The following is a 25,596-nucleotide window of genomic DNA, read 5'->3' on the forward strand; positions in this document are numbered from 1 at the left end:
CCCATTTTGATTTCTGGCATAGTCTGTGTTGATAAAGATGTCAATCAGTGTTGCGGCCACAATGGTGGGTCAACATTGGTGTCTTTATATGAAGACAATAGATCAGGGGTGTCAAACTCATTTCACATAGTTAGCCTCGGTTAATGTAAAGTGGGCCGGACCATTAAAATTACTCCATACTCCGTGTAAATAACCAAAATAATGTACAGGTATGTCCTTTGTTTTGGTCTAAATAAGCACAAGAACATTAGGAAAATGTTGAAATTTAATCAACAGATCTAACGGATACTCTATGAATTGCACCTTCTTAAAAATATTCATTCCGTGTCTTTTATTTCTTTTGTTTTACACTTTTAAATTATCCTGCGGGCCTGATCAAACCTCCTTGCGGGCCGGCTCTGGCCCGCGGGCCGTATGTTTGACACCACTGCAGTAGATGATTGTTGTTGCATTTTCTGAAAAAATGCCCTAAGGGGGGCAAAAGAAAACCCAAAACTAAAGAATAAAGCATTTGGAGCAAAGTGTACTCTGACAAACTCCTGCTTGTGAAATTTAACCAAATTGCCCTCATCAAGTCTCACAATGTTTTACCACGTCTGATTTCAAAAATTCGTCTGAAAATTATTTTCACCACAAGTAACCCTTTCATGCACCTTGTAACCTGAAAAAGTGATAAGCTGTCCACTGTCGTCACTCACCGCTGTCCCTGAAAGTGTTCATGAGTTTGTCTATGGCCAGCGACATAAACTATCGACACAGTCAGAACAATTGGATATGCTTCCATTTATGACAGAAGGCACATATTTAACCTGCACATTCACTTTTTGGTAATTTTTTTTGGGGGGGGGTTGGTTTGGTGATATTTGTCTGACTGAATAAATGTGAGGAAACGGTTTCATTTCAAAGAGGTGGCTGTTAAGCAACGTCATTTGGGAGCAAATTGATGACGTGAAAAAGTTTTATTTAGAGAGCATTTTTAAAACAACCTCAGCTCAGGCAAAATTCAAAAAAATATCGGAATAAAACATATGCATATTGAACATACAGTAAGACCTTTTTTTTAACGTAACAAAGTTGAAAACTACAAATCAAGGCACTAAAATTAGGCCTCGCATGCCATGTGATATTTTGAATGCCAAGGAGTAAAAATGAGTTTTGCTCCTGGTGCTGGCTGACTCCAAAGTAAAGTGCATGAGGGTATATCCGGCCTAGTTATGTTAACTTTCCACGGTAAGAAAAAAAAAAATGTCGATCCGGTTAAAAAAATCCCCTGACCAATTTAAGGACAGGAACTAAAATGTAACACGCAAGCATGTATCACTGTACAAAACCCAAGAGAGTAGTCGCGTAACGCTCAATCGTGAAGTGAAACTGCCCTTCTTGCTGAAAGTGTCGATTCGGTCTGCCGTACGGAAGGCAAGAGGGAGGTCGGACGCAGTCGCGCACAAGCTTTTAACACCCATCACGCTTATTTAGACAAATGTGTTGGAGGCGTACGCGCTCTCCATCTTGCAAAGAAGACAAAGTGCCGAGTCATCCATCACACGTTGGTGTCCCCCGATGTGATTTATCCATCCAGGCAATTGATCAAGTCAAGTGCCCCCGAGACTTAGCATAAAAGCCCCTTTTCATGAGCGTTGTAAATTTTACTCAATTTCAACGGTTTGCTTACGACACATGGAGTCGAGAAAGCCACAAGAGAAAAAAAGCAAGACTGACAACTGTACTTGCTCAACTTCTTAAAGAGCCGTGAGATGAATGGCACCTCACCCAAAATTGACGGATTGCAGATTATAAATGGACGACTGTAATTTGTCTCGACATTCCTTTAATGAGGTCTCTGATCAAAGTGTCTTGGACACGATCGTATGTTGTCCGCGATCTTGAGAGAAGAGGAATGACGCTTTCATTTTATATACGCATGTTTATTTGGTGTGTAACTAAAACTACGGTTCAGTACGTACCGTACTTTGGTTTTAAGACAAAATTTTTTTGTCATTTTTATGATTGAAAAAATCCGCGATGCACCGAAGCCGCGATAAACGAACCGCAAATTAGCGAGGGATCACTGTATTGTGTGTTTGTTAAACCAATTCCTAGTCCAAATAGGTTCCACGATGACACAGCAAAAAGTCTATTGAGGTTGGCAAAAAAACTCGTGTCATCTAACTTGTGCTGGTTTGACACCAGACTTCTGAAGAATCCCAAACAAAGCAGCTTCTTGTCACATCTTGTTTTTATTTTTCCAGGGCCTGATCGACACTGCAGGCATAGAGGAATGCCTCAAAATAATTTGACCTCAGTTGTAATTATGGATTCAACCGACGAGACAAACAAATGTTAAAAAATAAATAAGGTCAAGCACGTGCCTAAGAACCGAAAGATACGAACATACATTTGAGGAAACAATTATTTTGCTTCATCAAACACTTTTTTTAGAAGAGAACTTGCATAGAGGAGCTAAAGAGTGAATACTAAACGTCAAGTTGCCTCATGGTCGCAAGCATACAACGGCTCAGCGTAATCTTTTCATCCATTTCCACTCATTGTCTTAAAAAAAAAAAAAAAAAACATCCCGACTTTCAATCTTGAGGTGGTCTAATGCGGGCAAGAGGCATATCTTGTTTCTTACATTTACATTTTTGAAATACTGTACATTCCTATCCAGCGCTGACTTCAAGGCTCTATTGTGTTTCGGCTAAATAGCATTTGCGCGTATCCAGCCACTCATCACATTAGCCATGAAGACAAATGACATGTGAGCAAGTGCGTCATTGAGTTGATAAATGACTCGGTCAAATGAGTTTGGGCCCAGTTTGATAGATGTGACGATGTCTTTAGACTACTTAGTTAAACAGCGGCGGGTCGAAGGGTGAACGCAAGCGAATGGTGTGAAGGACAAGTCTCCCTCCGGGTGCTTTACACACCTTTTCGAACCTTCGTACCCGAGATGTGTATCACGCTCACCAAACGGGAATGATGCCAAGACCTGAATCACCGCTTTGCTTCCATGAGTTTTTGTGTGACTCGAGTGCAGACGGGGTAAGCGTCGAGTTTGTTTGTAGGAGTGCTGCATTTTCTGTCCAGAGGGTACATCCACTCTCTGTTGTTTTTTTCTCTTTTTTATCTATTAGAATAGGGGTCACTATTTGAGGAAATACGGTACCTCTGTTTCACTCATTTCTGAGGTCAAAAATTGTGACGGTTATACTAAAATGGAGAAAAAAATTCCAATTTTGGTCACCCACTCAAGAAGTGGCATCATGATCGAACTTTTTCCATGTACGATACTGATATTGTGCCCAATACTACTGTCCAAAACCGAAATTGTCCGATACAATATCAGCAGGAATGATACATCCATCCATCTAAGCCACTTCATCCTCACAAGTGTCGCAAGGGGGTGCAGGAGCCTATCCCAGCGGTCTCCGGGCAGTAGGTGGTGGACACCCTGAACCGGTTGCCAGCCAATCGCAGGGCACACAGAGACGAACAACCATCCGGGCTCACACTCACACCTAGGGACAATTTAGAGTGTTCAACCAGCCTGCCACGCATATTTTTGGAATGTGGGAGGAAAACTGAGCACCCGGAGAAAACCCGACGCAGGCCCGGGGAGATCAGACACAGGGAGGCTGGGAGTTGGAACTCACGACCTCTGGACTGTGAGGTCGACGCGCTAACCACTGGGCCACGTGCCGCCTGAAATGATACATGCGTTTATTTATTCATTCTTTTTTTTTTAAATATTGATAAGAATCAAACAAATAATAGTTAGCATGAGCTAAGTATGAGAAAATATGACCTGTTTATTCCAAAAATTTGGGTAGCATAAATTCTCAAACATGGCAATGTACCACACTTGCATAAAATAGATTACAAGGACCCTGAGAAAAGAATCCTAATCAAGTCCGTTCAAATAATATACTCTTTCAGGTGCAAAAGAACAATTCAAGTTTACTTCACTACATTCAGAATACATTTTTAAATAAATAAATAGATAAAGGATATCTTATCTTATCTTTTTTTTTTACATTTGGTATATGGCAGGAACGGAGTCTCGGACGGACTGCTTGTATACGAGTCCATATGTGAAATTTCACATTAGACTGATGACATCCTGTTAACGCGCTCAAGCCAGACGCAGATTTACATCATCAAAGTGAAGCGACCCGCTCGGGTTAGCCATGTGGCTTTCATTACCTGCGTGCCATCGTCGTTTGGGGTCAAGCGAGGACACCAAAGCGGCGCGGCGTGAAACCAATAAAAATGAGTGACATGCGAACTTGTTGGACACTTTGACTGCCGTGCCGTTTTTTTTTTTCTTTTGTTGGCCAAAAAAAAAGGGGTGGGGGTTTGGTTTCACAAGAGAAGTGCTGACTCATCAGTCGACTTGCAGATAAAATGAAAGCAGAAAGAGAGAGGTGGAACAAAATGGAGTTTTCCAACCCCTCCTGCATACATTGAACCCATTTCAACTCACTTAAACACATTTCTTGAACACATTATAAATAGATTTGAACATACACAGAATGCATTCCATCCTCCGCCACAAAAACATGAACTCTTTGATAATATTGTGTTGTATAATATTTAGAGATGATAAATCGATCTGTCCACAAATAATAAATGATCAAATTAATCGCTAATTATTTTGAAGACGTTCCATTCACAATTGTCCCAATCCTCAGAATTTCAGTCGCTCAACCGTATTCTCAGAATTTTGGAGTCCTCAGTGAAAGCAAACAGATTATCTTATTTTTCTCATCTTATCTTATTTACAAACAAAGTGCTTTTACTATGGAAGACAAGATTTTCTGACCTGTCACGTACTAAACCACAAACGGAAATTTTTGTTTCCATTTCTGTGCATTTTCTGAACTGTCAATTTCAAAGAAAATCCTTTTTAATTAAAATCATTTCTTAAATCTAGCCATGGAAATTAAAAGTGTTTTTCTTGTCCAAGTTATTGATTACTCGACAAAACAATCCACAGATTATTTAAGCATTCAAATAATCGTTAGTTGCAGCCCTCCTAATACTGTACTTATGTTCAAATACCAAGTGATGCCATGATGGTATAAAAATCTAAAGAGTTTTTGAACAATTTTATGCTTTAATGCAAAGGACATTGTGCTGCTCCCTCTGGCCACCCGGGGGCAGTCTAATACAGACGAGAGACACACACACACACAAAGAAGAGTTTCCCGACTGAAACGGTCAGCTGCAGTAATAGTTTTTGCAAAGGATTAAGAAGACGCGCTGTAAGCATTGCCAAGTTGTCAGTCTACATGCATTTCTCCACCATTTGTGTTCAAAGAAAAATCTTAAAGCCTCATAAAGCCCAACACGGATGCTATTTGTTTGCCCGTCTACGCCTTTCCACATTGTTAGTAAAGTGCCGCAATTTCACCATCATCAAATCAATCATCAAAAAGAAAAGTCGGATTCTTTAGTGACCAAAGAAAACTCTTCAGCGTGTAATGAATTGAAAATAATTTTTGAAGGTACAAAAGGCCAGAGGTCACTTGAACCCGAGTACATTTTTAATCGCTGTAGGGAAATAAATCCTCACGGTCCACTTTTGTGTATCAAATGGATCCAAACTATTCTAACGAGAGAATTTATAATCTGAGGGAACACCGTTGTTACGCATCGCACCCTATCTCCCCCCCCCCCCCGAGGCCTGTTTTTTGTCAAGTGGCGACATCACGGGCAGACACGCCTTCACTCCTCCAAGTTTTATAATCACACGAAAGAGCAAACAACAATTTGAAAGATGAGCCCGTGATCCATTCGTTATTACAAAGGTGAACAATCAAACACAAAGATGAGGAGGCGGACGGGGGGGAGTAAGTGAGTGAGATATGAAAGATTATTTGCTCTTGCTCAAGAGGAACAATCAAATGGTTCTTCAAGTACATTTTTTAAAAAAAGCTTCATTGTAATGAAGCAAAGTGACCTGATGGGGGTTGTCCGTGTCAAAAGAAGTTGGCCGAAGCCATCTGAAGTTACCATTTTCATTTGTAGTGACAACTAGCGCAAATCATTTGTCAGGTGTCTTTCAACATCGGCCGGATTGTCACTGCGACAAAAAAAAAAAGAGCTTCTTAGTCTGGTCTGCACACAGGATACAACCGGATTTGAGTCATGGAGGCGTGGCCTCCCCTTCTCACCCTGTCTGTGTGATGGACTGTCTCCACTTTAGCTAATTCATCCCGAAAGAGGGGATTCAGGGGGGGAGGAGATGAGAGATACGGGGTGGGGGGTGGGGGGGTTGTTACAGAAAAGAGGAAGAAGCAATGAAGAGCCAGAATGCTTCGGACTCTACACTTCCCCACATCGTTTGCGTGGGAAGGGACAAAAAAAATATATATTTTTTTAAACCAGACACATTTGCAGCTCCATTTACTCAATACATCTGCCCCCCCTCCTCCCCCCGAAGACCAAATGACGAGCCCGCAGGCCTGTTGCAAAAAGAGCTCACCAGCAATGGGCCATTGTGATTTTTCTGGTAATGTTGCGATTTGATCATTTGGAAATGTAAACGATGGAAGACGTTTATCGAAATGATCTCTTTGCAGTGTGAAAAATCAGCGCCAAAGATCAGTGTCGTCTGATGAATGAAGGACTGTCACGAACAAGGCATTTTAGAAACGTTGACCGTTTCGATCATTCCATCCATTACACTCCGAGGCAGATATTTTTGTGACGAGCAATTTTTCTGGTCGACTTTTTCCCAAGCCCGAAACATGACCTATAATAATATGTGATTAAATGTCTTTTGACCAAATATGTTAAGATCCAGACAGTATGATAGCCGGGAGCAAAATTATCCCAGTATTGTGTAAAGTACACCAAGGTCATTTTAGAGTTGCAATTGACAACTCTAAAATGACCTTTCTTGAATGATGATGATTTTGGAAATATTTCCGAAAATAAAAGCATTCTAAGATTGAACACAATCTATAATATTTGGTACAGAAGAAAGGTGTACCATGTTAAATTCAATGTTCACATTCTTCTTCGGTTTGATTTCTTCTTAGCAAGTCACAGTGTCCAATCAATGGCGAGCTTTTGTTAGAATGGACCCGTGGGCCTGTCATGTTGTCCATGGGGCTAACTAGTACCCGCTGGCACATTTTATTTTTATTATTTTTAGGACAATGCACATGAAATCATAGCACAAAGGCAGCCGTGTATGAAGTCTCTTTTGTCTTGCACCTGCCCCCGACCCTCCTGAGTAACTGCTCACCTCTCCCCTCTCTGCTTGCAGAGATGGAAAAAATATGAAATGGAGGCAATTAACTAAGGGGCTCATTTACTCAATTCTGCAACTAGTCAATCATGTCAACAATTTTCGAACGTGAGACCTCGGAGCCTGTGCGAATCCGGTCTGGAACGAATGATGTCAAGAAGCCAAGGATTGCACTCATACAGTGAGCAATGTGGAGGCCAGGAATATGCTTTCACGATGCCTGACTCATAAGACATTTTTATTATACCACCCACACTCTGTAACTCTTGCTTTGACTCTCACACACACACACACACACAAACACACACACAATTTTGTTTAGTGGTTATCTGTGGTTGTTTTGCACACATTTTAATGCTTTGTAAAGACGCAAGTCATACTTTTAAGCAAAGTGCAGCCACTTTTTGCTTAAAACCTATTAACCATTTTCAAATTGTAAATAAAGGCTTTATAAACTATTCATTAACTGTTTTGAAATAGTGAAGAAAAAAAATGAAGGCTTTGTAAAGATGTAAGTTATACAATGCAATTGAAACATCCAACAATTCATGTTCAAAAGTTCTGTTGTTTGGTTGAAGATGTTTGTCATTTTTATCAAGCATTATGAAGAGGTATAAACCGTTTATTAACTGACTATAACTAGGTTGTCTTCCGTTGCTCAATAAGGTTTCATAAAGACAATATACTACATTCAAGTAAAGACAAACGAAGGAGAGCTCCACAACTACTCTCAGTGACTCGGTAAACTGCAGTAGTATTAGCGTTTTTTTTGACAGAGGATTAAAAAATATATTGTTACACTGTCTGTTTACATGTATTGCTGCACAATTTGTGTTTAAATATATAAAAGGGTTCCAACGCCGTTAGCTCATTTAAGGTGTTTCCCATTATGCGTTAGCACTATGCTGGAGGACTTTAAGGCAACGTGCATGTTTAAATACCGTACACAAAGTGTAATTCATTATTGTTTCACAGAAAATTTCAACTGGTAGTGTAATTAAAGCGCTTGAAGCCTCTATGGCAAGAACTGTTAAGTACCTGCCAAACATGCTGTTAATTCAGTCAAGAAGTTCACTGACACCATACAGTAGTATTTCCATTTTTTTTCTCGCAAATCGCAGCCCCCCCCCCCCCCCCCCCCAAAAAAAATCACATAGCAGGTCACTCGTATCTCAAGGCATGGCTGGCTATTAATATTCATCCAATATTTCCATCAAAAGCTGCTCAAACCGACGAGCACGTTTGTGGAAGAGCTTCCAAAAAACAAAGCAAAAAGTTCCCACGGCGCCTGTTGAGCTGGCGGGCGTCGCCACGCTGACGCGACCGGTAGAACGGCTGGCGGTGGCGCTCATCTGGACAGATTATTATCAACCAGGCAGCCAAATTCATCTTTTTCCGTGTCTCCGACGGCCTCATTTGAATGTGTAAATGTCAGACAGTCGAGTTCACATGGCCCCAGCATGCAAATCAAACAGACAGACTGAGGCATATGTGTGTGTGTGTGAGAAGTGTCAACACACGCAGTATGCGGTATCATGGTGGCTCTATATTGTGCTCATTACATTGTACTCAATTATGTCAAGTATCACATCAACCTGTCAAGATAATGATGACCTTTTTTGGTCATGGCCATAGTTAACCTTCTCAATCAGGCAAGGAAACACTTTCGATGTACAGTGATCCCTCGCTCTAACGCTTTCCGTGGCTTCGCTGTTTCACTGATTTTTTTTGTGCAGTTTTTTAAAAAAATGCTTTTAAACAGTGAATTGCGTTCTGCATCCTGATTGGCGAAGGCATTGACTAACGTTAACAGTCCAACCTCGTACTGACTATTAAAAATATTTTACAGTACAGTATTCCCATAAACTATTCTAGTTATTTGTTGAAAACGTTTTTTTTAATGCTTGGGCCTGAAAACAGGTTTTGGTCTTTGGTTTCATTGTATACATAGTTCAGGATTGTATAATAACTGTGAAAAATAAAGCTCGTTACCTCACGGATTTCCACCATCACTGGTTCTTTTTGGAACGTAGCCCCTGTGATAAACGAGGGATTACTGTGCATCAGGGGTGCCCATTAGGTAGATCCTGATCTACCGGTAGATCTAAGACAGGTCCCAAGTAGATCCGAGGAGTGTCGAGAAGAAAAAAAACAAACATTTTTTTGTCTTTGTACATCTCAGTAATATATTTTTTTTGTTAATATACACTGCACACTTATCAGTCTAATTTTCACAAAAAAATAAAAAATAAAAAATTAAATAAAGCAGGTAAACCTTAAATTTACAGTGGCTACATCACCGGAAGTTGTTAGCGCTCAGCAGTTTGCAATTGCAGCTTGTGATCAGAGCTGTTGCGCACTCTTTTATCATCATGATTCCCATTCAGAGTTTGCTTCGTGTTCAATTCACCGAGGGCACGAGCAAAGAATAGGAATCTAGGAGGGCCCAGGGAAGCACTTTAAAACGGTACGTGTGCCCTACGATCGCAAAAGTGCGTTGCATGCCTCCATTTCAGGCTGTTTCTCATCATGGCGTGCGCGTGTGTGTGCGCATGCGCACGGCGGTAAGGATCCCTGGAGGTTAGTTGATCGAAAAATAGATCTTCGATCCAAAAAGTTTGGGCACCTCTGCTGTACACAATAAGATGAATCGTATGTTTGGAAAGTGACCGTATGCTTCCGCTACATTTAATGCACAGATGACCGGCATCTTCAACCAATGCTACAATATAAAATACGGGGAGTTGTTGTTTTTTTTTATTTAATGTACTTTATGTTACTATTATGCTCATAAAAATAAGTCTACATTGACTTCCCAAATACCATTTTTGATGATATACATTTCAAAGTAACCACGAAGCACTCCAGTGGTTACGCAAGTGGTCCGTGTTGATGATTGGGGGGCTATAAAAGCAGGTGAAAAACAACATAAACACATTACAAGGCATTCATTAAGAGTTCTGAACTACGTGAGGCAATTCTCAATATTGGGCACGTTTCAGCTCTCCTGCCACACCGAAATGCTACCGTGACGTCACAATATTAACCACACGGTCGCTACATCCGAAATACGTCATCCACAGGACATACAATATACAAATATGTACGGTCACGCACCGCCATACGTACACACTGTGCCATTAGATTTTTTTAAAGCACCGCCAAAAAATGTACATAGCAAAACAGAAAGGAAAAATACCCGCAACAACAAATTGCAGAAGTATGCACACACACGCACACACACACAAAAAGAGCGCAGACAGAAATAAACAACCACTGGCGCTACACGTGTATGCACTCACGTGTATAAAATAGAAAAGTACACGCTCAAATCAGGAACAACAGTCTATTAGCACGCCAATTATTAATTATGCCAACATTTCAATCTGGCGGCGTCAATCCAAATACGCAATGTGAAATCAAGTCAACCGCACACACGCGCACGCGCACGCACAATCAATCAGAATATAAAACCATACATAATGTGCAACATCAGAATGCGTCACCACGTCTATAAGATGACAGGACAAAGTTTCACTTTGATTTTTTTTTTTTTTTTTTTTGCAATTCCGAATTGGAACATAATCACGTTTCACCTTCGCCGTGCATGTGAATACTGTCAATATTGCGCGCAGGTGTCATTTTGAAAGTCACACGGCAGCTTTTTGTCAATATGAAATTGATGCATGTGCAGCGGTAAGGAAACACGCCGCCTGGCACGCATACGCGCACGCTGTAAATTAATCCTTTTGCCTGTTGTCGCCGAAAAGGTTAAAATGTGGTGTGGGTTGTTTTTTTGTGTGTGTGCGTGTGTCTCTCTTCTTTTTCGTTCCAGTCGAAAGTGAGTGGGTTGTCAGAGAAAAGAAGAAATTTCCCCTCATGTTCTTTGCTTGTTATTATCGCTCCTCCGTAAGCAGCACGCGGTTTCACTTTGACTTTTTGCATTTATTTGTGGGGGGAAAAAAACAACAGCAAGTCAGCTAACATGTCAAATGACAATTTGACGCTTTGTGGGCTAAATTGTCAATTCGGAGCAAAGTTGGGGCGAGAGAGGATTTCAAGTGGCAAGTGTGGTTCACGTGCAGAGTTGACAAGTTACGTAATCAATTGAAGTGGCGGGACGATCACAAGGGCACAATTGGGCAAAATCGTCATCGGAAAAGTAATACTTAAGTAGAAATTATGCTGTCAACATTTACGTAGGTCTTATTTTATGAATTCAAATGAGAATGGAAGTCTGAAACGATTAGAAATGAACTTTGGGTTGGCCAAATTGTGAACTATGAGCAATGTGAAGCTGATGTGTTGTCACTATCAGAGCATTTAAAATCTAATTTCTTCTTAAATTGGAGCAGGAATTTAAACTCAATTTAAAAATGGACAAAAAATTGGCACTCAAAAAATGACATTCATCAATTGTGATTTCAACATTTAAACACGAAATGGGTATGTCAACATTTAATACTGTACATTATTTTTAGAAATGTAATCCATAATGTTTGCAACATTAATAACTGAATAATTCTTTTTTCTTCCACAATATAAATATCGTGTGTGACTTACACTGGATAAATATTGCCATCATTTGAAACTACAATTTAGAGAGGTCCTTTTTCCAGAATTTGATGGAATTTGAATCTTCATTGAGATGCAAAGTGGAAAGTGGCGCAATTAAATATGTGGTTGTCACTATTAATTCATCCGATTTTTTTTTAAGTGTGATTTTTGGGGTATTTGCAATTGTCTTAAATTATAGATCGTATTTTGACAAAGGGTGACATTTGTCGAAAGCATGCGTAGCTTTAAAAAAAAATAAACATCGCACAGTCATCTCAGAATAAGATCTTGTCTCACACTGAATCAGTTTCACTATTAATACGAGATTGTATTTTTGATTTTATTTTGGTGTTTATTTCCTCAATGCAACAAACAACCTCAAGCGTTTAAATGTTTATTTGTTTCACGCCGGCTCGTGGCCTGGGCGGCACACACACGCACAAAAAAAATAAATAAAAAATAAAAATCAACAACACACAGCAGCCGACGGGACTATTTGCACACCACAAAAACTCAGTCACGTCGCAAGGGAGCCGGAACGTTTTTCCACCCCATAATGTCACACAGGCACAAAGAATGATTCAACAACAGACGGCAGAAAAATTCACAAGAAAGATGTGGGAAGAACAGAAGTGCTTTGTGGAGGCCACTTAAAGACGACAAGTCTGGAGGAAGGATGCTGGGTGTGTGTGATCGGGTTTCAAATAGGTCGAAGGAAGCAAAGCCGAGACGAGCTCATAATGACTTTTGCGCTTTCTCTGCGATGAAGGAGAAATAATGACTACAAAGTAACAATACAGCCACTGCCATTAAAAAAAAAAAACACGCACACACAAAAACAGAAGAGGCCCGTGTATAGGATTCTGGAAACGGGCGAAATTCAAAAGTGTACAATGATTGGAGGCAAATGTAATTGAAAATTGGACAGTTCAGTAATTAGGTCAAAGTCACTGTCCTAAATCACCTTCATTTAAAAAATAAACTCATCTTACAAGAAAAACAATTAAGTTGCTGTCCAATATTTGCCATTTTTCTCTTTGTGTTGTAACGTATTGGAGGTATTATTACATTGCCAAGTTGCGTGCGTGCGTGTGTGTGTGTGTGTGTGTGTGTGTGTGTGTGTGTGTGTGTGTGTGTGTGTGTGTGTGTGTGTGCACTCGTTTCCATGTTTTGAGGGGACATAAAATTGGAAACACAGTCACGTCTTGGGGACCATTTTTCTTATGGGGACAAAAAAGCAGGTCCCCATAAAAATAACGTATAAAAAGCATCAGAGGGCTGCCCTGAATGTGCCTGTGAAGTTTTTAGCAAAAACCCACAAGTCACCATTTTTACTGATTGTGTGTGTGTACACGGTGCTCAGCAGCCCACCACATGGTTATTCGGTGCTATTGCACTCACTCCTCCACACACACAATTTGCATATGCCGCGCCCATTTGTCCCCTAATGGAAGGATTTTTACAAGTGGGAGGGGGTCATCATTCAATTAGTGATCATCAGAAGAAGCCTGCAAAGCTCGAAGATGGCAGCAAAAGAAGCAAAAGTAAAATGCAAGGTAAGCAAGTTTCTATGAATTAACAAGTTATTTATTTGTTTAATGTTACAAATGTACATACTAAAATAAGAATATTGTCACTATTCTCTATGAATTAACAAGCATCGCAGCAACACTGTATTAACAATAACTAAGCTCTGGCATACAATAGTAAGCGCTTACTATTGTATGCTCTGGCATACTATTGTATGCTAGAGCTTCCCCCTATGGTTTATTAACTTATTTGGCGACTGAAAATACAGTAATTATAGTTTGTACATTTACATTGAAGCTCGAGGTTTTTTTTTTCGGGTGCACGCATCTCAGGCTTGAATGAGAGCCGGGGCTCGGCTCGTCTCGGGGCTAATGGCCGAGTCGCGGCCTAACGGCTAACGGCTAGCACAACTGAGTGTGTTGACGAACGAGCGGTGACTATTCCTTTTTAACTTTTTTAACCGCAGTTTCAAAATTCATTACGCACTAGCGCGACTAGTGAAACCGGCGTGGGATTTTGTCGAGTATAGCAAGTAGCGTAGGTAATGGAGACAAGCTAAACAAAACGTGAGCTACCGAGATCGGCTACGGCTAGGCTAAAGGTAAATGCTAAACACTCAAATGTGTTGACGAACGAGCGGTGACTATTCCTTTTTAACTTTTTTTAACCGCAGTTTCAAAATTCATTACGCACTAGCGCGACTAGTGAAACCGTCGTGGATTTTTGTCGAGTATAGCAAGTAGCGTAGGTAATGGAGACAAGCTAAACAAAACGTGAGCTACCGAGATCGGCTACGGCTAAGCTAAAGCTAAATGCTAAACACTCAAACGCCACTGCCTGGTCTCGCTGCTCTTTCTACCCATTAATTATAATGATGGAGTTTATGAACAATTAAAAGTTTAAGCACTTCAGCTAATGTATCGATTTCGTAAAGTGAGATGAGCAGTGATAATCTAATACATGGAGGGCACGCACACTGTTTGTGAAACAATAATATTTCTAATTGTGTGACATTCCAGATTCAAAGAATACGAAATTAATAACTATATAAAGAACAATTCCTGCACTATGTTCCTTAGTTCTGTAAATTTAGTATTTAATATTGTTAAAGACAGGCTCCAGCATGCCTGCAACCCTTGTAAGAATAAGCAGTTTAGAAAATGAATGTATGGAAATTGTTTCAACACTAAAAAAAAGGTATACTGACTATTTTAATGTTGATATGGCATTAATAAAAAGTATTAAAAAATATATTGTGCAACCTCCCACATTTATTTAACCCGTCTTTCAAAACTAGTGTTTTCCCATCAAAACTGGAAACCGCAAAAGTTATTCCGATTTACAAGAGCGGAGAGAAGCACTTATTTACAAATTACAGACCAATATTTTTCCGGCAAAAATTGTAGAACAACTATTTGCAGACAAACTTTACAAATGTATTGCAAAGCATAATGTAATCTGCAAATATCAATACGGTTTCAGAGAGAAAAGGGCAACATCTATGGCAATAATGGAAATTGTGGAAGAATCAATCAATGTGTGTATGCTTGCATGCTCGCGATCAGTTCAATAGTGGGTGTTTGGTCACTTCAAAAGTCGGATCTTCAGTCAAAAAAGGTTGGGCACCCCTGGTATCAGATGTTTGGCACATAAATGGTTGAAAAGCTATTTAGATGACAGCTACAGCTGTTGTGAAAACACTATAAAAGTAACTTAATTGTATAATATTAATATGCACAGTTCAACAATTTCCAATCAAACAAGTTGAAGCTAACTCCCTAAATTTATCAAGATCAAGGTGTACAACCAGACAAATGTTCTACTTATTGCCATTTCCTTTGAGCATATAAACTGTACTGAACAAAGACATGTATTGATATTTTTTCCTTTGTCGTTTTTTTTTCATGTCTTTCATATTGCGTTTATATGTTCGATATATTAATCAATTCTGACTGAATACAATGCAAACTCTTTTTCTCTCTCAAGTTTGAAATCCCACAAAGAGTCAGCCCCCTTCAGGACGCCATTCGTCACATTTCATTAAGGACCAACAAAACAGGCAAATTGTGTGCGAGGTACATAAATGCAGTCAAAGGTAAGGCGTTGTCTGAATTTATATGCTGCGGAATTATTACATAATATGGCATATACTGTAGATAAAACATATACAGTTATTATCAGATGAACACTAAATATGAACCCTGAGTTTATTTTTCCAGTTTCCGACTCAGTTTGTAAACAAGCCGTTATATAAATAATTAATTCCGTGTTTTGTCTTACTTCAGTAGAAGAACACCATGTGAAACCGAACAAATAAAACCAATTTTATTCGACAAGATATGTTTTCTAAATTACCATGGACCTCTCAATAATGGAAGACTAGATTGCAAAGCCCGTTTTTTCCCCCTAAAAACTATTGTTGCTGTCTGCTACAGGATGTGAAATATTTGCAAAGAGTACAATCGGCAGAGGACAATTTGTTGCTGAATATCGGGGATATATGATAAATGATGCAGAATACTAGAGCAGAAGATGAGTTTACCACCAATCATGTGCTGCGTTTATGTTTGCATTCAAGTGGAGAGGGAAAACATGGTGGTAAGACTTATTATCCACCTATTCTGCACCACTATAGACAATATCAGAATATTGTGATAATGATCTCATGTTGTTCTTTTTCACATATTTGTTAAGCAATGATGCTTCACAAGAAGATGAGTCATTTGGGCGACCAGTGAATGATGAACACAGGAGGCCAAATTGCCAGATGAAAAGGATTGATGTGGATGGTGTGCCACACCTATGTTTGTTTGCTTTCAATGACATTCAAGAGGGAGAAGAAATGACCGATGATTATGGTGGCGAAGACTGCCCATGGAGAACACAAGTATGTATACATTGCAGATTATAAAGAATGGCTCTGTGTAATAAGGATGGAAGTAACTTTTGAAAGAATCAGAATAGTAGAATCTTACTCGAAGTATTGTGAATCAAATTTTCCCATTTCCACCCACATTCCAAAACGCATGCTTAGCAGGTGAATGGAGTACTCTAAATTGTCTCTCGGTGTGAGTGTGAGCGTAAATGGGTGTTGTCTATCTGTGCCCTGCGATTGGCTGGCAACCAGTTCAGGGTGTATCCAGGCGGGGTACACCCTGTCCAAAGACAGCTGGGATAGGCTCCTGCATGCTACCAACCTTTATGAGGATAGACTAATTAGAAAATGGATGGATGCATGGATCAAAATGATCATTTATGGCAGGTGTATGGAATAGGTTGGTACACATTTCAAATAATTATTTTCTGAAACCTAAACTCAAAGCAAGTGCCAATTCAATTTCTAAAATACTTTAGAAAGTTAAGTGCTGCACGATCAATGATTTATCTCTCAGAAAAAAAAAATGTCTTTATGGATGACTAAATTTACCAGAAGTTTTCCACCTGCCTTGCAAATTGTAGATCTGATCCAAGTTCTTCAGAGTTGCAAATAACAATCCTGCATAACTTGATGAGATGGGCTATTGGCCTATTCATAAATAATATTCTGAATCTCTATCATTGTTGACTGTCTTTCTAGATGACCAGCCTTTACAGTCACAGATGTGGCTCCTCAACCCTCTGTACTGCCTCAGAGTCAGATGCAACATACACCAGGTAAAGTCATATCCATCACTGTTTCATGATATTTGGTATCTCTATATCTGTGCATTTGGGATGATGGATAGTAATTTTCATGATAAAGTACTGTATGTATGCACAACAGGCAATTTCACATAATGCATTGGAAAGGCTAATGCGAGCGGACTATTTTAGGTCGTTTTAATTTGACACAGAGATCATTATGTTCTGGAGCTATGTCTCTTTTCTGGACCCTCACGGTGTCCCCATAGGACACGTTTACCAAGTGTGTGTGAGGGGAGAAAAAACAGTGTCCAAGCGGGGAAGAACTGACAAAGTGTTAACAAGAATGTCCCCACAATGTTTTTGAGTTTAACATGTAGAAAACACAGTTTTAAAAGATGACGTTGTTCTCTCAGATTTGTGCATCTAAATTTTAGACCGTTTACTTGAGGCTCAGTTTGGTTTGTTCTATCATATTGCCCAATTTTGTTTTCCTAATTGTATTTCAGATGACCAAGACAATACCCAATGAGACTACTTTAAGAGAAAACTGTTGCGATACTGCTGGTCCAAGCAACATACACCAGGTATAGTCATATCCATCACTGTTTCATGATATTTGGTATCTCTATATCTGTGCATTTGTGATGATGGACAGTAATTTTCATGATAAAGTACTGTATGTATGCACAACAGGCAATTTCACATAATGCATTGGAAAGGCTAATGCGAGCGGACTATTTTAGGTCGTTTTAATTTGACACAGAGATCATTATGTTCTGGAGTTATGTCTCTTTTCTGGACCCTCACGGTGTCCCCATAGGACACGTTTACCAAGTGTGTGTGAGGGGAGAAAAAACAGTGTCCAAGCGGGGAAGAACTGACAAAGTGTTAACAAGAATGTCCCCACAATGTTTTTGAGTTTAACATGTAGAAAACACAGTTTTAAAAGATGACGTTGTTCTCTCAGATTTGTGCATCTAAATTTTAGACCGTTTACTTGAGGCTCAGTTTGGTTTGTTCTATCATATTGTCCAATTTTGTTTTCCTAATTGTATTTCAGATGACCAAGACAATACCCAATGAGACTACTTTACAAGAAAACTGTTGCGATACTGCTGGTCCAGGCAACATTCACCAGGTATAGTCATATCCATCACTGTTTCATGATATTTGGTATCTCTATATCTGTGCATTTGTGATGATGGACAGTAATTTTCATGATAAAGTACTGTACTTGCACACAACAGGCAATTTCATACAATGCATTAGGTCGGTTAGTGTTGGTAGACTATATTAGGAAGATTGAATTTGTCACAGGGATTTTCGTCTTTTGTAGTAATTTCTCTTTTGTGGACGCTCACGGTGTCCCCACACCACTCGTTGACTAAGTTTGTGTGAGGGGTGGAAACTGTGTCAAGAGTTTCAATATGGTCCCCATAAACAACTGACAAAGCGTTTACACGAATGTCCCCACAATGACTTTGATTTTAAAACATATCAAACACAGTTTTACAGGATAAAGTTCTTCTCTCAGATAATTTGTGCATCTATATTTAGATGGTTTACTTGAGGCTCAGTATGTGTTCTATCATATCCTCCAATTTTGTTTTCCGAATTGTATTCCAGATGACTAAGACAACACCGAAAGAGGCGACTTTACATGAACTCTGTTGTGATAGTGCTGGTCCAAGCAACATACATCAGGTATATTCATATCTATCCAATGATTCATTCCATTTGGTATCTCTATAACTGTGCATTCGAGATGATGTACAGTAATTTTCATGATAAAGTACTGTACTTGCACACAACAGGCAATTTCATACAATGCATTAGGTCGGTTAGTGTTGGTAGACTATATTAGGAAGATTGAATTTGTCACAGGGATTTTCGTCTTTTGTAGTAATTTGTCTTTTGTGGACGCTCACGGTGTCCCCACACCACTCGTTGACTAAGTTTGTGTGAGGGGTGGAAACTGTGTCAAGAGTTTCAATATGGTCCCCATAAACAACTGACAAAGCGTTTACACGAATGTCCCCACAATGACTTTGATTTTAAAACATATCAAACACAGTCTTACAGGATAAAGTTCTATCAGATAATTTGTGCATCTATATTTAGATGGTTTACTTGAGGCTCAGTATATGTTCTATCATATCCTCCAATTTTGTTTTCCGAATTGTATTCCAGATGACTAAGACAACACCCAAAGAGGCGACTTTACTTGAACCCTGTTGTGATACTGCTGGTCCAAGCAAAATACATCAGGTATATTCATTTCCATTCAACGATTTATTCCATTTGGTATCTCTATAACTGTGCATTCGTGATGATGGACAGTAATTTTCATGATAAAGTACTATAGTTACGCACAACAGGCAATTTCACATAATGCATTAGGAAGGTTAGTGTTAGTAGACTGTATTAGGAAGATTGAATTTATCACAGGGATTTCGTCTTTTGTAGTAATTTCTCTTTTGTGGACACTCACGGTGTCCCCACACCACTCGTTGACTAAGTTTGTGTGAGGGGTGGAAACTGTCAAGTGTTTCAATATGGTCCCCATAAACAACTGACAAAGCGTTTACACGAATGTCCCCACAATGACTTTGATTTTAAAACGTATCAAACACAGTCTTACAGGATAAAGTTCTATCAGATAATTTGTGCATCTATATTTAGATGGTTTACTTGAGGCTCAGTATATGTTCTATCATATCCTCCAATTTTGTTTTCTGAATTGTATTCCAGATGACTAAGACAACACCCAAAGAGGCGACTTTACTTGAACTCTGTTGTGATAGTGCTGGTCCAAGCAACATACATCAGGTATATTCATATCTATCCAATGATTCATTCCATTTGGTATCTCTATAACTGTGCATTCGAGATGATGTACAGTAATTTCATGATAAAGTACTGTACTTGCGCACAACAGGCAATTTCATACAATGCATTAGGTCGGTTAGTGTTGGTAGACTATATTAGGAAGATTGAATTTGTCACAGGGATTTTCGTCTTTTGTAGTAATTTCTCTTTTGTGGACGCTCACGGTGTCCCCACACCACTCGTTGACTAAGTTTGTGTGAGGGGTAGAAACTGTGTCAAGAGTTTTAGTATGGTCCCCATAAACAACTGACAAAGCGTTTACACGAATGTCCCCACAATGACTTTGATTTTAAAACACATCAAACAGTTTTACAGGATAAACTTCTTCTCTCAGATAATTTGTGCATCTATATTTAGATGGTTTACTTGAGGCTCAGTGTGTGTTCTATCATATTCTCCAATTTTGTTTTCCGAATTGTATTCCAGATGACCAAGACAACACCCAAAGAGGCGACTTTACCTGAACCCTGTTGTGATAGTGCTGGTCCAAGCAATATACATCAGGTATTTCATATCCATCCAATGATTTATTCCATTTGGTATCGCTATAACTGTGCATTCGTGATGATGTACAGTAATTTTCATGATAAAGTACTGTACTTACGCACAACAGGCAATTTCACATAATGCATTCGGAAGGTTAGTGTTAGTAGACTATATTGGGTAGATTGAATTTGTCACAGGGATTATCGTCTTTTGTAGTAATTTCTCTTTTGTGGACACTCACGGTGTCCCCACACCACTCGTTGACTAAGTTTGTGTGAGGGGTGGAAACTGTCAAGTGTTTCAATATGGTCCCCATAAACAACTGACAAAGCGTTTACACGAATGTCCCCACAATGACTTTGATTTTAAAACGTATCAAACACAGTCTTACAGGATAAAGTTCTATCAGATAATTTGTGCATCTATATTTAGATGGTTTACTTGAGGCTCAGTATATGTTCTATCATATCCTCCAATTTTGTTTTCTGAATTGTATTCCAGATGACTAAGACAACACCCAAAGAGGCGACTTTACTTGAACCCTGTTGTGATACTGCTGGTCCAAGCAAAATACATCAGGTATATTCATTTCCATTCAACGATTTATTCCATTTGGTATCTCTATAACTGTGCATTCGTGATGACGGACAGTAATTTTCATGATAAAGTACTATAGTTAGGCACAACAGGCAATTTCACATAATGCATTAGGAAGGTTAGTGTTAGTAGACTGTATTAGGAAGATTGAATTTATCACAGGGATTTCGTCTTTTGTAGTAATTTCTCTTTTGTGGACAGTCACGGTGTCCCCACACCACTCGTTGACTAAGTTTGTGTGAGGGGTGGAAACTGTGTCAAGAGTTTCAATATGGTCCCCATAAACAACTGACAAAGCGTTTACACGAATGTCCCCACAATGACTTTGATTTTAAAACATATCAAACACGGTTTTACAGGATAAAGTTCTTCTCTCAGATAACTTGTGCATCTATATTTAGATGGTTTACTTGAGGCTCAGTATGTGTTCTATCATATCCTCCAATTTTTTTTTCCGAATTGTATTCCAGATGACCAAGACAACACCCAAAGAGGCGACTTTACTTGAACCCTGTTGTGATACTGCTGGTCCAAGCAAAAAAAAAAAAAAAAAAGCTCTGTCATCCAAGCAGGGCTCGGAGTCAAGCCGCTGCTCCTCCGCATTGAGAAGAGCCAGAGGAAGTGGCTCAGCCATCTGTTTAGGATGCCACCGGGACGCCTCCATGAAAAGGTGTTTCGGGCATGTCCCACTGATCAGAGTCCCCTGAAGATGACCCAGGACAAGCTGAAAAGTCTGTCTCTCAGCTGGCTTGGGAATGCCTCAGGATCACCAGCAAGAGCTGGAGTTGTTTGGGAGGGTGAAGTCTGAACTTCCCTGCTTTAGTTGCTGCCCCCGTGACCCGACATTGGATAAACGGAAGAGAATGAATGAATGGAACACTGAGATACATTTAGAAATTAATCGTAACTGGTTGAACTTTCTAAAGACTAAGAAAAAGTTAAAAAATGAAAGTGATAAAGCTTCAGTTTTCTATAAGTGTAATCACAATTTGGAAAAATCTTTTTCCATAGGAGAAAGAAGTGAGAATGATAATCCGTGCCAATTAACACCCAAGAGACGGACACCATTTTCAAATAAAGACAGGCCATCATCAGATGATGATGAAATTCCATCAAGTATTCCTGCCAAGAGATCTTCCTTCAAAGGTAAACTGAGAAATCATGCTGCTTTTAAGAAAATGTACTGTCACTGTCCAAATTAAGACATAAATGTAATTTATCGCTGAGACATGATTATCTCCTTTTCATGTGCATTTTAAAGTCATCTCTGAATGGTACATTTGTTCTGAAAATGTTGTGAAATGATGCAACAGCGCAGCTTCTGTTGCTCATTGAACAGCAAAATGTTCAATGTGTTTAGATTGGAATTTAATCATCTACTCTCCTTGACTTTCAATAATAAAACTATTTTTTTTCTCAGTACTTCTAGGAAAGAGGAAGAGAACTCCCTGGCAGGAAAGCGAAATAAAGGCGGTGGAAAGGCACATGATGGGACTCATCAAATCTTTTTGCGTCCCAGGAAAAATGGATTGCGAAAGATGTTTAAGGGCTGAACCAGAAGCCCTTAAAACACGAGACTGGCAAACCCTCAAGTATTATGTTTATAACCGCATTTCGGCTGCCAAAAAGAAATTGCAGCACAAATAAGTTTTCAATCAATCTGTTGAGGCACTTTTATTTTCATTATGGATATTTCACTTTGAATGTATTTTAAAACAATGTCAACAGTTTGTTTGATGTTTGTTTAAGGTAGACCATAGGTGTCAAACTCTGGTCCTGGAGGGCCGCTGCCCTGCATGTTTTCCAAGTCTCCCTGTTGCAACACACCTGATTCAAATGATCAGATCATCAGCAAGCTCTGGGCAAGCCTGACATTGAACCTGTTCATTTGAATTTGGCTGGATCTTTGATTGCAACAACATGCCAGAAATGTCTTCCATTCTCTGAAGCAGACATATTCGAGTCACATGACATTTAACAAACAAAATATATCAAAATAGATTATTTCAACGATTATTATTCAAATGAATTGACTTTCATTTGACAGTTGGGTTCAGATGCTTGCCATTTTTGATGAGTAATGCACTTTGTGTGAGGTCCCCAGTAATCACATGTACTTGGTATAGATCCTGTGTGAATTATGTAAATACATTTAAATATATTTAAATTAAGTCCTCATAAGGCATGTAAACTGGACTTTTCTGAAGTCCCCATATGACATGGTCCAACCACATGACTTCATAAATTCTGATATTTAAAGGTGTTTATAAGCTAACACCACCACCTTGTGTATCCCTGATTTTTTGCAGAGCTCTATGTCATTTAGAAAGGGTGGTCCCCGAAAGTGATGAACTAAAAAGTAGTCCCCACAAATCACATAAACCGGTCTGTGTGTGTGTGTGTGTGTGTGTGTGTGTGTGTGTGTGTGTGTGTGTGTGTGTGTGTGTGTGTGTGTGTGTGTGTGTGTGTGTGTGTGTGTGTGTGTGTGTGTGTGTGTGTGTGTGTGTGTGTGTGTGTGTGCATGTGGTCTCGCTCAACAGCGCGAACGGATTGAGTCACCCGACAACAGCTTTCATTACTTTCAGGGTGCAGAAGATACGAAAGTGTTTTGTTTTCGTTTTTTTTTTGCCCACTGCAGTGAGACAATGAAATTTGACTACTACGAGTAACAGAAAGGTTGTGCGGAGGCTCAGCATCAGAGTCAAAATTGATCATCAAATTGTGTCTCTGCAGCCCATTTAGGCATCAAACTGATGTTAATTAATGTAAAGTTGCCAAATGTAATCATGACTCAAATGCTTTGACAACATAAAACTTAAGAGGCATGTTCCACTCTGGTTTACCTTTGCAGCCCATTTAGGCAGCTAATTAGTTGGGCTTCAATTAAGTGCTGCCCAATCTAATTTTTGCCCAAAAATATAGCCAAAAACAATCCCCCGCAACCCCCCATAAAAAAATAAAGCTTACATGGATGATTTTCTACTTTGGTGAAATGCCCATTTAGGCAGCTAACTGGTCAGGTCTGAACTAATTGTACACCCTGAAACCTAAGTGCGCCCTCTGAAACAATGTCAACATAACTAAAATCCCAAAACACACACGTTAGAAGCATGTTCCACACTGGTGTAGCTATGAAGCCCATTTAATTGGTAAACTAGACGGGCCTGAATTAATTGCACCCTCTGCTGGTCGCTACCAATCTAATCTAATCACGGCAAAAATGCGTCAGATCATAGCCACAACTACAAAACTAAAGATAACTGCATGATAATCCACTTCGGTACAACTCTGATGCCCATTTAGGCAACTCACTGTTGAGGACTCAATTAAGTGAACCTTCTCTGGCAGTAGCTAAATTGAAATATGACTCCAATGCTTGGACTCCAAGATAAAACATGGAAAACACAATTCCCAAAATACAAATTGGTAAAATGGATAATAATCCAGTGAGGTGCACATCTGTAGCCCATTTAGGCAGCAAACCAGTCAGACCTGAATGAACTGATTACTGACAAATCTAATTATGACTCAGATGCACCAGAATACAGTGCAACATAAGAGCGCCAAAAAAAATTTGATCTGCAATAATAAATCCTAGTGTACATCTGCAGCCCATTTAGGCCGCAAATTGGTCAGGCCAGAATTGAGTGGTCGCTGCTAAATTTAACCATGTTTCCAGCGCTTCAAGCCATAGCCACCACAAAACAAAACTCCCCGAAAACACAAAAGCATCGAATGCTGTCGATAAGAGTGAACACTTTCAGCCCATTTACGCAGAAATTGCACAAAGGGTTGAAATGAACTGAGGACCAGCGTGTGTGTGAATTCACCACTCAATCCCCCTTATCCACCAACCCCCCTCATCACCACCCCAGTTTCCAGTGTGTGGGTTTTGACACAGGAAACCGTTTCCTGTTTGCAACCAGAATTTGCAGTCACACAAACGCAGCGACGTTCCTAAAAACCCAACAAAAGCTGTTGTGGGGGAAGCAGACAAAAATTCCATTCCTTAACGATGCTTCTCATCCATCCAATTGTCCCATCACTGTTTGACTGCATTTCCTTGACACGCAATTAAAATAATTTATTGCGCCATTTGAAATATTTTTATTGGGATGCAAGTACAATGACGCCTTGACAAACGAGTGACCCGACTTCCTCTCAAGATATAAACCATCATTTGGCTGAATTTTTGCTTTGACGCGCAAGTAAAAATTTAAGACACAAGCACTGTAAGGTGACAGTGAACTCAGCTCAACTTCACAACAAGCAGCAGTTTGGCAGATTCTTCTTGGGGGGGGGGGGGGGGGGGTCACGCCATTTAGTGCCACTCTCAGTTGGAGTTTACTTTTAAACTAAATATAAATTATTTTTTTTGTATATTTAAAACCACATAACTTTGCCTTAATAGAGTTGGATCATGTTAATGCTAACAAACGATGCAAATGCCATAGGCAGGCTAGGCGAAAAGTAATCCCTTGACGCAATGGCGACTCAAACACAGATGGTGAAGCAACCTGTGTAGACAGACAAAACAATAATTCTCGGAGGCTTACATTCATTATCTTTTGCAAAAAATGACATATTAGAGTTTACTGAATCAGTTGTGAAACTCTTGACTGTATGTGTTTATTACCCTGCCACTAGGGGCAGAA

General features: G+C 39.5%; 1 protein-coding gene and 1 long non-coding RNA gene across 2 annotated transcripts; both read left to right on the forward strand.

Annotated features, from left to right (window-relative positions):
- The first annotated feature begins 13,630 nt into the window (after positions 1-13,630).
- LOC127610789 (uncharacterized) lies at positions 13,631-21,607 on the forward strand. The gene is made up of 14 exons (XM_052081231.1): positions 13,631-13,778; positions 15,332-15,440; positions 15,781-15,943; positions 16,040-16,232; positions 16,923-16,999; positions 17,476-17,553; positions 18,030-18,107; positions 18,596-18,673; positions 19,160-19,237; positions 19,721-19,798; positions 20,285-20,362; positions 20,846-20,923; positions 21,412-21,540; positions 21,584-21,607. The coding sequence occupies exons 4-14, from the start codon at positions 16,220-16,222 to the stop codon at positions 21,605-21,607; spliced, it is 789 nt and encodes a 262-aa protein (XP_051937191.1). The 5' UTR covers positions 13,631-13,778; positions 15,332-15,440; positions 15,781-15,943; positions 16,040-16,219.
- Positions 21,608-21,630: 23 nt separating this feature from the next.
- Positions 21,631-23,461, forward strand: LOC127610345 (uncharacterized). Its single transcript, XR_007964818.1, has 2 exons — positions 21,631-22,087; positions 22,362-23,461. It is a non-coding gene; the product is annotated as an uncharacterized LOC127610345 (long non-coding RNA).
- Positions 23,462-25,596: the final 2,135 nt, after the last annotated feature.

The sequence above is a fragment of the Hippocampus zosterae genome, chromosome 11 (assembly GCF_025434085.1).
Source record: "Hippocampus zosterae strain Florida chromosome 11, ASM2543408v3, whole genome shotgun sequence".
NCBI lineage: Eukaryota > Metazoa > Chordata > Actinopteri > Syngnathiformes > Syngnathidae > Hippocampus > Hippocampus zosterae.

Excerpts from the sequence above, each read along its gene's own strand:
- LOC127610789 (XM_052081231.1), top strand. Across the intron at positions 17,000-17,475 it reads TCAGATGCAACATACACCAG|ATGACCAAGACAATACCCAA; the intron begins GTAAAGTCATAT and ends ATTGTATTTCAG. Across the intron at positions 20,363-20,845 it reads GTCCAAGCAATATACATCAG|ATGACTAAGACAACACCCAA; the intron begins GTATTTCATATC and ends ATTGTATTCCAG.